General features: G+C 45.3%; 4 protein-coding genes across 4 annotated transcripts in view; 3 read left to right on the top strand and 1 right to left on the bottom strand.

Moving 5' to 3' along the window:
- The window catches only part of actb1 (actin, beta 1), a 3,326-nt gene extending 2,861 nt beyond the window's left edge, over positions 1-465 (top strand). Inside the window, exon 7 of the mRNA XM_084465911.1 lies at positions 1-465. This exon is cut by the window's left edge and continues 169 nt beyond it. The gene's annotated coding sequence lies outside the window, so the exon portion shown is untranslated.
- An 855-nt stretch (positions 466-1,320) lies between these two features.
- fbxl18 (F-box and leucine-rich repeat protein 18) lies at positions 1,321-5,712 on the top strand. Its single transcript, XM_084464925.1, has 7 exons — positions 1,321-1,458; positions 1,954-2,145; positions 2,292-2,641; positions 2,813-2,948; positions 3,033-4,123; positions 4,426-4,644; positions 5,154-5,712. Exons 1-7 carry the CDS (start codon positions 1,405-1,407, stop codon positions 5,308-5,310), a joined length of 2,199 nt encoding a protein of 732 aa, XP_084321051.1. The 5' UTR covers positions 1,321-1,404; the 3' UTR covers positions 5,311-5,712.
- A 253-nt stretch (positions 5,713-5,965) lies between these two features.
- On the bottom strand, positions 5,966-7,493 carry LOC311341270 (stonustoxin subunit alpha-like). The gene is made up of 4 exons (XM_084466172.1): positions 7,300-7,493; positions 6,968-7,022; positions 6,804-6,845; positions 5,966-6,609 (listed from the first exon to the last, which is right to left on the bottom strand). The coding sequence occupies exons 1-4, from the start codon at positions 7,327-7,329 to the stop codon at positions 6,089-6,091; spliced, it is 648 nt and encodes a 215-aa protein (XP_084322298.1). The 5' UTR covers positions 7,330-7,493; the 3' UTR covers positions 5,966-6,088.
- A 330-nt stretch (positions 7,494-7,823) lies between these two features.
- Positions 7,824-11,288, top strand: ptcd1 (pentatricopeptide repeat domain 1). The gene is made up of 8 exons (XM_084466164.1): positions 7,824-8,320; positions 8,457-8,597; positions 8,713-8,931; positions 9,027-9,128; positions 9,217-9,948; positions 10,049-10,165; positions 10,383-10,565; positions 10,704-11,288. The coding sequence occupies exons 1-8, from the start codon at positions 7,844-7,846 to the stop codon at positions 10,956-10,958; spliced, it is 2,226 nt and encodes a 741-aa protein (XP_084322290.1). The 5' UTR covers positions 7,824-7,843; the 3' UTR covers positions 10,959-11,288.
- The last annotated feature ends 4 nt before the right edge of the window (positions 11,289-11,292 follow it).

An 11,292-nucleotide genomic window follows, 5' to 3' on the forward strand; every position in this document is an offset into this window, starting at 1 on the left:
TCCATCACACGCCCTAAACACAAAACTATGGTTCTGCACATGCCTAGCCCACTATGTGTGGGCAGAGCCTAGAGCCACACCCCTCCCCACCCTGCTAGTTTACCTCATCGCTACGGTACCATGCCCATACCATGCAGGGGAGATTGCAATAGGGAGTAGTTGATTATCCCCGTGTGTGAGGATTATAATACCTGTTGTCAGTCACCCCAGATGTTTGTTACCACCTTATTTGCCTCTATGAAGGTTCATTCCCTGGTTGGCGTTCTGTCCAACAGTTCTCTAGTATTGATATGTAAATTATGTAATCCGAAACTTGTTTTGTATGTTTCAGCGTTAAGATACTTGGTCCAGTTGGTCATTATGCAAAAGTTTGACGCTTTTACCTTGTTTGAAGGTGTTGTGTGGGTGCGTTATGCCTCTGCACATGAATGAATACAAATAAAGAGCACATGTATGAAAAAAGAATTCCTCTTCTCCACCTCATTTTTGTGTTCAAACACTTTGCAGCATTTGAAAAACTCTACATCGCACCTGTTGGCTTGCCAAGTAAACTGCCCCCATCGGCTGTAGTATAGGCTGGCCCTGCCAGCCAGAAGTAATTGTGGTTGAGCCAATTGGGTGTACAAGCACTTACCACCCTAGCCATTACTACACTTATTTGGCATCAGTCCTTTGCCGCTTGGTAGGACGCCTTGATGGCTGAAATGCTTAACAAATTATGTTCTTTCGTCAATTGTTCCATGACATGATCCGGGAAAACGTTGTTCCATCAAAGGGTAACCTTAAGGTAAATATTGCAGAGATCAGTGCTAGATCAACAAACTAATTGATTATATGCTCTGGTAGTCTACTGTTTCAACAGCATAGGGCCTACTTGCTGGCCACTATTGGACTTTTTTTTTTTTATGGTGTATGCATCATAGAAATGTGCTAACCTAGTATTAAAAAGGAGCTACCACAACCTATTCTAGATAATGTATGGAATATAAATGGTTAACCGCGTAACCATTTATATTAAACAGGCATGAAATTAAGTATTTACTATTGGAATTGAATTGTCAGGTAAGTCCTGTTTGAACATCGTGGTTGCAACCATGATTATGCGGGGAGCTGGGTGCGCTCGTAACTTACATGTTAAGAAAATGAACACTAGTGGATACTATCCACGGGCTTCCCGTCCTTATAATAAATCCCTGGAGATTGTCAGTACCCGATCCGCTGACACCCAATTCACCGGCCGGCCCGACGCATGCGCGGGCGTCTATTGCCGTGTCAGGAAGTGTGTGCGTCTGTGAAAGTCTTCCGAGTTTCCCATTCACCAGCACAGGATCCAATGCATATTTTACAGCATCCATAGGCACCTCCGTAAAACTTGTATTATTACTGTATATCTTCCGTATAAGGATGAATTCTACTATAACGGAAACTCTGGGAAATGTGGACCACCCGCGCGTACAGGTCAGTTCTGTTGACAATAAAACGGCTTGGATCAGCTAGGGTTACTTACAAGCTAATTTTAGCTATCATGTTGGTGATTTTGCCAGGCTGTATATTAATGTTATTGAAAATAACACACTAAGAGACGTTGAAATGCATCGTTTCTAATTTGCCTTTTTACCTGATAATGTGTAATTTAGTTGATAGCTTGCAATCCCCTGTGATCATATTCATTGATCCACCCATTTAGCTAAAATAACTAACTAACTTAACTAACTTAACTTAACTAACTTAACTTAACCACAATAGTTCATGTAAAACAAACTTTCATCAGTTTCTATCTTAAAGAAATATATGGACCTGGATCATCTCTCCTGGCAGATAGATGTACCTGGCGTTCACTGAAACTTTTATGAATAGCATACGTCAACTGTCTTATTCTTAACATTTTATAACAACTATTATTATTAGCATTATTATTATCTCATATTGTGTTTGTTTTGTTGTCTTTCCTAGGACCACTGTGAGGAAGATGTGATGTCCTCTGTTGGAATTTCCAGCCTGTCTGATGAAATCCTACTATGCATCCTCAACTATGTTCCTGTGTGTGACCTATTGCTAAATGTGGCACGTGTCTGCCGCAAATTGCGTGTGCTTTGTCAGGATAAGACCCTGCTGACACATGTTTGTCTATCAGAAGAATATACGGTACGGCTTAATATTTATAATGACATTTACACTTTACTGAACAACATAAATTACAAATGTAGCCACAACTTGCAATGAAAGACATATGGGATTGTTTCGATACTATTACATTCTACTATATTCTACTATCGATTCTTTGCCTCCAGGCCAGTGATCTATCTTTCAGGCACGTGCTGAAGCAACTAGCCAATCAAGTGCAGTCCCTCAGTCTGAGTGGCTGCTATTGGCTCTCTGGCTCCACCATGGAGCATCTCGCTCGCTGCCGCGCTATCAAACGGCTGGACCTCACCGGCTGTCGTCTGACCTCCCTTCGACTCTCCCGCCTCCTGGAATCCCTCTCCTGCCTCAATTCGCTTGCTTTTGATGTGGCCCCCGGCTTCAACTCGGCACAGCTGAGTTCTGAGGCTGTCGATTTGCTGAGCCGCCTGTCAGAGCTGAGGCAGACACTCCTCACTCCCAGTTACGGCGTGGTGCCCTGCTGCTCCCAACTACGCAGGTAACCATGGCAACCTCTGGCCTTCTTTCATCGCAGTCAGGGCGAGGCCGACTGGCTTGCTGAATCAAAGTTGACCATGAGGCATTTGTTTCCTGTTCCAGCGACCATACCAAGTTGCATTGTGTCTTGTGTGTGTGTGTGTGTGTGTGTGTGTGTGTGTCATGTGAACAGATTAGCACTACAGTTTGACATCCCAGACGTGACCAGAGAGGGCATTGGTGTGTGCTGCCAGTTAATGGTTGGCCAGAGCAGTGTGCCACATTACCAGCAGCTGGAGGAATTCAGTGCAAAACTGGCACCTGGAGAGGTGAGTGTGTAAACGATGCCGTTGCATATCATTACCTATACGGTATAATTATCTGTAATTAGCCATTCCTGTCGGTGTTTCCAGGTAAACCAGACCCTGCTCCTTCTCTACCTAGCTGTGTTCAGCGTTCACGTTCCAGAGCGCCTGCGCGTCTTCCTGGTGTCCATTCCCGGCCCCAATCCTGCCCACTGGCCGGCCGCCACCCCGCTGGCCCACTGCTTGGGCAACCACAGCAGCCTGGAGGCACTGCAGCTGCCCCGCTCGTGGTGGGACTCCATGTCGCTAGAGCGAGCCCTGCGGGGGAACAGCCCCAAGCACCTCAGCTTCAGCCGCTGCCCGGCGCTGTGGACGCAGGTCTTCCGGTCTCTGCTGGAGGGCGGGGTCAGAGACGCGGCGCGGCTCGTCAGCCTCAATCTGAGCGCGACGAGCCACAGCCTCTACCCGGAGAGCAGCGGGATACGCGGGGGCGAGGAACAGCTGGTCGCCGGGACAATGAGCCGACTGGTGAGCGTCTGTTCGAAGCTCCAACACGTCAACCTGATGCACAGACACTACCATCACGAGAACACGCCGGGACTCGACGGGGAGCCCCACCTCTGCGCCAGCTTGTCCCGACTGCGCTACGTGCGCTCCCTGGCTCTGCCCGCCTGCGCCCTCTCCGACGGCTGCAGCGCCCGCCACAGCTCCGCACACAGCAGCCCCTCCTCGTCCCTGCTCCGCGGCTTGAGGAAAGCTCCGCGGGTCGGTCTCCAAGTGTACAAGCCGTCCGAGTCGGAGCCGTCGTTACCCAGGGACAGCACCTCGGGGCTGGCGCAGCTGCTGTCCGGCTGCCCCTTACTAGAGACCCTGGAGCTGATCGGCCCCGGGTTCATCTCCACGCTCCCCCGCCTGGAGCCGTGCACGCGGGCCTGCATAGAGCCGCGCGGTATGTGCGCCTGGGCCCGGGGCGTGGGGGACTCGCACGTGGCGGCTCTGCAGGTCCTGCCCAGGCTGCGGCGCCTGACGCTGGCGGGGCTGCCGGGGATTCACAAAGGAACGGGGCTGATCCCGGTGGCCAAGCACTGCCCGAACCTCCAGGCGTTATCCCTGGCTAACCTGGGCTGCCTGAAGACGATGAATTACACCGCGTCGCTGCTGGACACGCTGCGGCTGTGCACGCAGCTGCAGGAGCTCAGGTCAGCGATGCGACGGTGGTGGTGTGACCAGCTCTGAATGAATGCAGGCCATGTGGTCAGGGGCTATTTTAGCCAATGCAATTAGTTGTGGCTCATGAATGATTTAATTTATGACGGCTTATTTCATTTTCATCCTGCCAATACGTTTGTATTTTTTTGCATGTTATATTTCCGGCATTGAAAAGGAAAAGGCGTCCAAGCATTTTACTGCTGAATGTAAAAGTTTGAGTATGTGTGAACTTGAGAATGTTTGGAAGAAGTATCTTTTAACTAACTTCTTCTCTTCGCCTCTCCGTCTGAAGGTTAGAGCAGCCTTACCTGAGTGCCAACGCGTCGTTCTTTGAGGCTCTGTCCTGCTGTTCCCGTCTGAAACGCCTCTGCATCATTTCACGCAGTGGAACTTTTGACCCCGTTGCCACGGAAACCTTTGTGGCTCGCTGCCCCAGCCTTTGCGTATGCCACATATTCATGGGGGGGACCTTGGTGGCCTGTCGCACGCTACAGAAGGTGTTAATCGACAGGTCAGTGTGTTGTTGGGGACGTTATTTAACACAGTGACCACCTTCTCCATCAGCATGTCTATATTGAACTTGCATGAGAGACGCAAGGAACTGATTTCTAGAAGCAATTTTTTGATGATTTTCATGGAAAAACAATAGCCAACTAAACCGTAAACTAAGTGATTCTATGCCTAGTTATAATCTAGTTCACGTTCACATATGGGTTTGGAAAGAGCTATACTGCCCCCTTGTGGTCATGTTCGTGTATGATTAACCGTAGGCATTCTACAAGACATGTGCTGCAGACATGGACCTTCTTCCAAACTAGGCTTGGGTTATCTGCTCTCATATCTTAAAGGTGCAATAGATCCGATTTGAGAGATAACAAATTCTTAGCTAAATGCACTGTGAGAATTGACAGAGGCTCCTGCCTGTCAATACAAGCCGGCTATGCCTCTGTACAAACGGCCATGCCATTTCTAACAAATGTCCCTCAACCAAAACCATGAACCTTTTATGTTCTCTGCCAGGTATTCAGCTGCGCGGCCCGCCCTGAGTGTGGTCATCTTCCCCCTGCAGCATGAGGACCTGGCACTGGTCATCAGAGACACTCCGCTCACCCTCCTGGACAAGATAACGCTCTTCCAGAGCCGCGTGGCCCAGACCCCCCTCCTCGTGCCCTGGTGACACATCTATGTGACCTGCTCTCCGCATGAATGTGTTCAACAGCCATTTAAGGCATTTGGATCGATGCCCTGTCATTATATAACAAACAGAAAAGAATAGTTCCCAATGGATGTCAGACAGTTTGAAATGTGCACGGCTGAATGACTTGTTGATTGTTACCTGTTGTGTTGAAGCAAAAAATCTAAGAAACCTTTGAGTTGCAGTGTATTTCAGCTCAAGTGATGCGTGGTTGGAAATTAGTAATGATTTAGTGTTTTTGGTTCAAGGACATTTTGTTGGCAAAACTTCTGCACAGCTGCTTGAGAATTTTGACCATTATAAAATAAAATTGATGTCTCCTCCAATTACTTGAGCAATCTTTTGCAACTAAGTATTTATCCGTGATTGAATTGCACATTAAAATGGCCAATACTATGTTTAAGGTGCCATAACTATGAAACACGGGATACTTATTTGTTTACGGACTACTTGAATAGATGTTGTATACAACATTGTAATAAACTCTATAATAGTTGTAAATTTTTCAGTCTTTTTTGTTACCTTTTGTCCTTGCAATACATTTTAGTAAAGTAAACATGTAATGTTATGAAAAATATTCACGTATTTTAAGAACAAAAGAAAAAATAAGCTAGCAGGATTTGTGATATATTTTATTTAGAAATGACAGTAGGCCTACTATGCATTATGGATGACAATTTTTCCTAATAATTGTTCTCACCCCAGTGCTTTCAGTTTAAATCCATTGAGCCTTTATTGACAAAACGGAACCATTTTGTCGTCACTTCAGATCACACAGCTCAGCGTGGTCAGCAACCCACAACCCAGGGTAGAGGGGCTGAGTGAACGTGGTCTGGACTCTGTGGATGAGGCTCAAAGTGTCGCCGGAAACACTGTAGAAGACCAGAACACCTGCGCTGTGATCCAGGTACACAGCAACTCTTGACGACTGAGGCTCCGGCAATGAAATCTCAACATCATTGTGGCGGAAACAACTATTGTTTTTATTCAAATCCAAACTCCAGGAATTCTCCTTGCACCCAAACGCACAATCGTGGTAATAGTCTGACCGGCCAATGTCTTCATAACACACCGCTATCTCTATTGAACCGGTCCATTCCACCTCCCAGTAGGAGCGTTCAGACAGATGTTCTTTACACAGCACCTGCCAAAGATGGGTGAATCTCTCAGGGCGGTAGGGATACGACTGCACTAGATCTTTAAGTTCCACACTCCTGTTTCCCTGGGAAAGAGACAGCTCTCTGTATGCTGTGTTCGGGTCAAGTGTGAGGTGAAGGTAATCTGGGAGGTTAGTGGACGGAGGCTTGATTAGAAAAATAATAATAATCCATTTAGTTTATTGTTTGGAAGATTAACATGAATCATGGGGCTTACCAAGATTATTGTTGCATTTCATCGTCATGACATTGTGTACATTTCTGTGATAACGATTTAAGTATTGGTTGACAATACCAGACAGCAAAAAAAAGACTCACATTGTAAGAACTCAGCTCTGGTCTTGAGCTCAATTTGATTCACTACAAGAATAAACAAAGTGGAAAAAAAGATGAATAGACATTAAAATAGGCTAAGGATTACGTACTTTTTTATGTATGTTTTTAAAATGCAATGATTATTTGGTTTTTTTCGGACGGTTTACCGGCAGAAGGTGTTGTGGGAGCTGGCACTGGTTGGTTGTCTTCCATTTGTTTAATCTAATAAAGCAGAGTATTCTATGTAAATTAACGACATTTTGTAATTCAACGTTTTACGTGAGCTCATTGCAATACAGAAGAACAAATAATAGAAACAAAGAACAAACGAACAAAGTTATTTTAGCCACTAAAAGTTATTTTAGTCACTCTTCTGATTAATTAACTAAAAATTGTATGTAGGCAAGTCTGTGACAAATAACCTTTTTTATTGTAATACATTGTGAAAGTTCAAACTGCGTAGGCTATATTGTATACGAAAAAACACAATCTGACTCACCTCAGGGCAGGTCTGATCAGCGCGTTTCATTGTTGATTGGTTGATTGATGATTGGTAGACATACAGTGGTCCTTCAGGTTTAGGAAGATAATGCGTTTACGATAACTACTAGACACTACTTGAAGCGTATCCTTTACGAATAAACTACATCTCTAGAACGAACTAATCACCCTTACGAGTCCGACTAAACTACATTCTGGTTGTCCTCCTATGACCAGTGGCATAAATGAGCTGTTCACAATTTGACAGGCATACTAATCAATCTATCATAGGGGGATGTCAAACCACATAGAGTAAAACATGGGAGTTATAGCCTATATGTAATATACGCTAATAACATCTAGTTGCTTACTCTACTAATCCAATTCTTCAATTGAGGATATCTTTTGACACATATATGCCATACTTACAAGTTGTAGTTGGTTATCTAAATTCTTCGCTCGATAATCGATTGCTAATGTCTTTCTGTCACCTCTACAGTATGCATACATGTGAGCTTGCTAGCCTAGCCGCTCTCACAACGTTGTGTTAGTTAGCTCCCAAGATGTTGAACTCTGCTACTTGTGCGTGCATGCGAAGAGTGAGTAAGATGTTAGTACAATCCACCAGATCCTACCACGTTTACACAGCTAAAAGGAGTTCATCTGCCAAAACTCTATCGCATTATCCCTGGTCGCCACATCTTTTGTTAAATGATACTTCGTGGGGTATCAGTGGAGTGACCAGACACAAGTCGATCGTCTCAGCATCCTTCGGAGATCTGAACCCCTTGGCATCTACTGCCAAACCGACGGACCAGGTAGACGGTGACGACGACCACGGAGAGCAATTTGGTACATTATCTAGTGATATTGGCGCACGGAGGTCGTTCCAAAAAAGTAGCCCAGAAATACAGAATCAATGTTTCCAAGAGGAAGATGGCGAGGATGAAGTTAAAAGAAGGAAACCTTTCTTGGCCAAAGGGAGGAATACTTCCTATTGGTACTTCCTACAGTGTAATAACCTGTTAAAAGAAAACAAGGTAGGTCAGTCTGTCATCTTTTTACCCTCACACGATCAATCGCGTGCAACCTATTCAGTTCAAATTGTCAACGTGTATGCTGCACTCATTGAACTCATTTCAGTGATGTGCTGTTTCTGTTTCTTTTCTATCACAGCTTCAGCAGGCTTTGGATCTATTTAGTGGAGACATGTTGAAAAGAGAGAGGTTACAGCCAGAAGAGTATAACTACACCATCCTTATAGGAGGCTGTGGTCGAGCTGGACAACTCAAGAAGGCCTTCAAACTGTATAATGATGTATGGATGCTCTACACTCCCTTATACATACTTTTCCATGTGTATTGTTTATGACCGATAGCCATTCGACGGCTTACTATTGTTTACAGTAATTAGCTTTTGTGTTGTCTTTCAGATGAAAAAACGGTCCCTGATTCCAACAGATGCAACATACACTGCCCTGTTCAATGCCTGTGCTCAATCACCATCGAAACAAGTCGGGCTCCAGCATGCATTGCAGTTGGAACAAGAACTATGTCGCAAAAACTACCAAATTAGCACTATCACGTACCATGCCCTCCTCAAGACACATGCCATTACAAACCATCTTCAAGCCTGTATTCACACAATCCGGGTAAGTTTAATTTAATCAGTTCATTTACATGGTATTGACATTGTAGGGGAGTGTATTAATGAATGATTTATAAATCTGTGTGTGTTAATGTTCAGGAGATGCTGAAAAACCAACATGTGGTTACTCAGGAGACATTTCACTACCTGCTTATGGGATGTGTAATGGAAAAGGAAACCGGGTTCAGACAGGCTCTACAGGTAGGAGCTGTCATGCATGTGCACAAATCGGACAGAACTATTGCTATTGCTGTTGAATGCCATTGATTGAACCTGTCTTTCCTTTTAGGTTTGGCGCCAAATGCTTCGTTCAGGGATTTACCCAGATGCTAAGAACTACAACCTGCTTTTGCGTACCGCAAGGGATTGTGGGATTGGTGATCCCACCACTGCTACAAGCCTTCTGCTGAGCCCTGATTGGGCAGATCAGAAGGGCCAGGGTGCGGCGAGCAGGAAATCCAGGGGAGGAAGCAGGGATTCCAGAGACCTTGACCTCTTGGAGAGACAGTTGTTTCTACAGCCTGGACCGGTTGGCCCCCGCATGTTAACCACTGACAGGAAAGACCAAAAAGGCAGTGCACATGTCACAGTTGCAGCGATGGTGCCCTACAACAGCGTACCAGAGGTGGACCACTTGGTTGTAGTTGAGGGAGTACCCCGTGACTCTCCTTCTTGTCAGCCAGTGCCCATAGCGGAGCCCCCTAACCTGCTAGAGCTTTTTGAGAGGAGGGGAGGGGCCACGGTGTCAATCGGCACGGTATCCATTGGCACGGTGGACGGCGCATCCGACCGACTGGCACTGATAGGAGGAGGTAAAGGTTTCCTGGACAAGATGGTCTCTAGTGGCCTCACTCCAGACCTCCGCACCTTGACCCTCCTGGCAGACACCATGGAGCCAGGCAGCCAATCGCTGCAGATGCTCCTACAGGGGGCCAAGCTGCACAAGGTGAAGCTCGACGTAGCATTCTTCAACACCGTGATTCGCCGCGCAGCTAAAGCCGGTGACCTGGATGCAGCAAAGGTACAAAACGCACTCGCACACCCCTCAACCCATGACCCACCAACTGAGGATCCTAGGGTACATATTCTATGTGAATTGACCCTATCCTATATTTTCCCAGGCTGTTTTGCGTGTGATGTACCAGAGACATGTAAATACAGACGTGCAAACTTACGGTTGTCTTGCTCTGGCATGTGACCAGAAGAAGGATGGTCTTCAGTTGCTCAAAGACATGGAGGTGAGGAAGCATTTCAAAAGTCCTCAAGTGAATGCTTGTGAAGCATTGAGTCGCCTGAGGGAATAATGTTTTTAGATTTAGATGCAGTAGCTGGCTTCTGGTACTAATACTGGATGTAGAATAGTAGAAATCTAGAATACTCAACAATAGATAATACTTGACTTAATACTAGTAGTTATAGTGACACTATAATGCATGGTGACTTTATTTCATGCAGGTTGCCAGATTGAGGCCTAATGTCCAGGTATTCTCTACTCTGATTGGCCGGGCGTCTCGGAGGCTGGACTACATCTACCTGAAGTTACTACTGGAGAGAATGGCTGAATTGAGAGTGTGGCCAAACGAGGTTATCATCAAACAGCTGGAATTTGCTGCACAGTATCCCCCTAGCTACGACCAGGTAGGCCACTGTGTCTTAGATTTAACAAAGCTGTTGTAACTCAAGTGCATAACCTTTCATTAATCACCTCTATTAATTATTCCTTTGGTTTTTCTTTGTTTTGTTTTTTGATTTCCTTCCTCTTTATCTCTCTCTCAGTTCAAGAAAAGGAACAACTACCTGATTCAAATTGATGGTTTCCGTGGTTACTATCAGCAGTGGCTTATGTCCATGCCTGCAGCCAAGGGCAGCGATACAGAGCAGACAGACGGACAGGCTGGGACAGACGTGGTTACACAACCAGAGCAACATGAGACTGATGGACTGAACATTAAGCAGCTAAACCAGAAGGCGGCATCAAGGAGATTTAACTCTAGAAAGACAAGTGGGCAGAGGAGCACGGCCTCAGTATAACACACTTGCAAAGAAAATCAGGAGAAAACTTTTTGGAAATGTACTTTTATTTAAATAGGGTCAAAGGTGGCCCTCTTTGACTGTAAATGTTGTTTGTGCATTTATATATCAAGCAATCTCATTGTTGGACTAAATATATAAAAATCTACGTATTGGAACTGTATGATTTGAGGCAAAAACCACTGACACTTTCAACTGAAATATACTATATTTCTGCATAATTTTAAGTCTCTATTTTCTTTGCATATAACATTAATTTATTCATCAAATCACTTACAAAATGTCATTTTGAATCTTGATTATTTTTTGTAGGCCTACAGTTGATTTACATGTT

This window comes from Micromesistius poutassou (assembly GCF_964030765.1).
Source record: "Micromesistius poutassou genome assembly, chromosome: 3".
Taxonomy (NCBI): domain Eukaryota; kingdom Metazoa; phylum Chordata; class Actinopteri; order Gadiformes; family Gadidae; genus Micromesistius; species Micromesistius poutassou.

Coding starts and splice junctions, on each gene's coding strand:
- LOC311341270 (XM_084466172.1), bottom strand. CDS start 7,329: ATGAAACGCGCTGATCAGACCTGCCCTGAG. Junction 7,023..7,299: donor CTGATCAGACCTGCCCTGAG/GTGAGTCAGATT, acceptor CTGCTTTATTAG/ATTAAACAAATGGAAGACAA. Junction 6,610..6,803: donor CAGAGCTGAGTTCTTACAAT/GTGAGTCTTTTT, acceptor CTAACCTCCCAG/ATTACCTTCACCTCACACTT.
- fbxl18 (XM_084464925.1), top strand. CDS start 1,405: ATGAATTCTACTATAACGGAAACTCTGGGAAATGTGGACCACCCGCGC. Junction 2,146..2,291: donor GTCTATCAGAAGAATATACG/GTACGGCTTAAT, acceptor CTTTGCCTCCAG/GCCAGTGATCTATCTTTCAG. Junction 4,124..4,425: donor ACGCAGCTGCAGGAGCTCAG/GTCAGCGATGCG, acceptor CTCCGTCTGAAG/GTTAGAGCAGCCTTACCTGA.
- ptcd1 (XM_084466164.1), top strand. CDS start 7,844: ATGTTGAACTCTGCTACTTGTGCGTGCATGCGAAGAGTGAGTAAGATG. Junction 8,598..8,712: donor CCTTCAAACTGTATAATGAT/GTATGGATGCTC, acceptor GTTGTCTTTCAG/ATGAAAAAACGGTCCCTGAT. Junction 10,566..10,703: donor ATCCCCCTAGCTACGACCAG/GTAGGCCACTGT, acceptor TCTCTCTCTCAG/TTCAAGAAAAGGAACAACTA.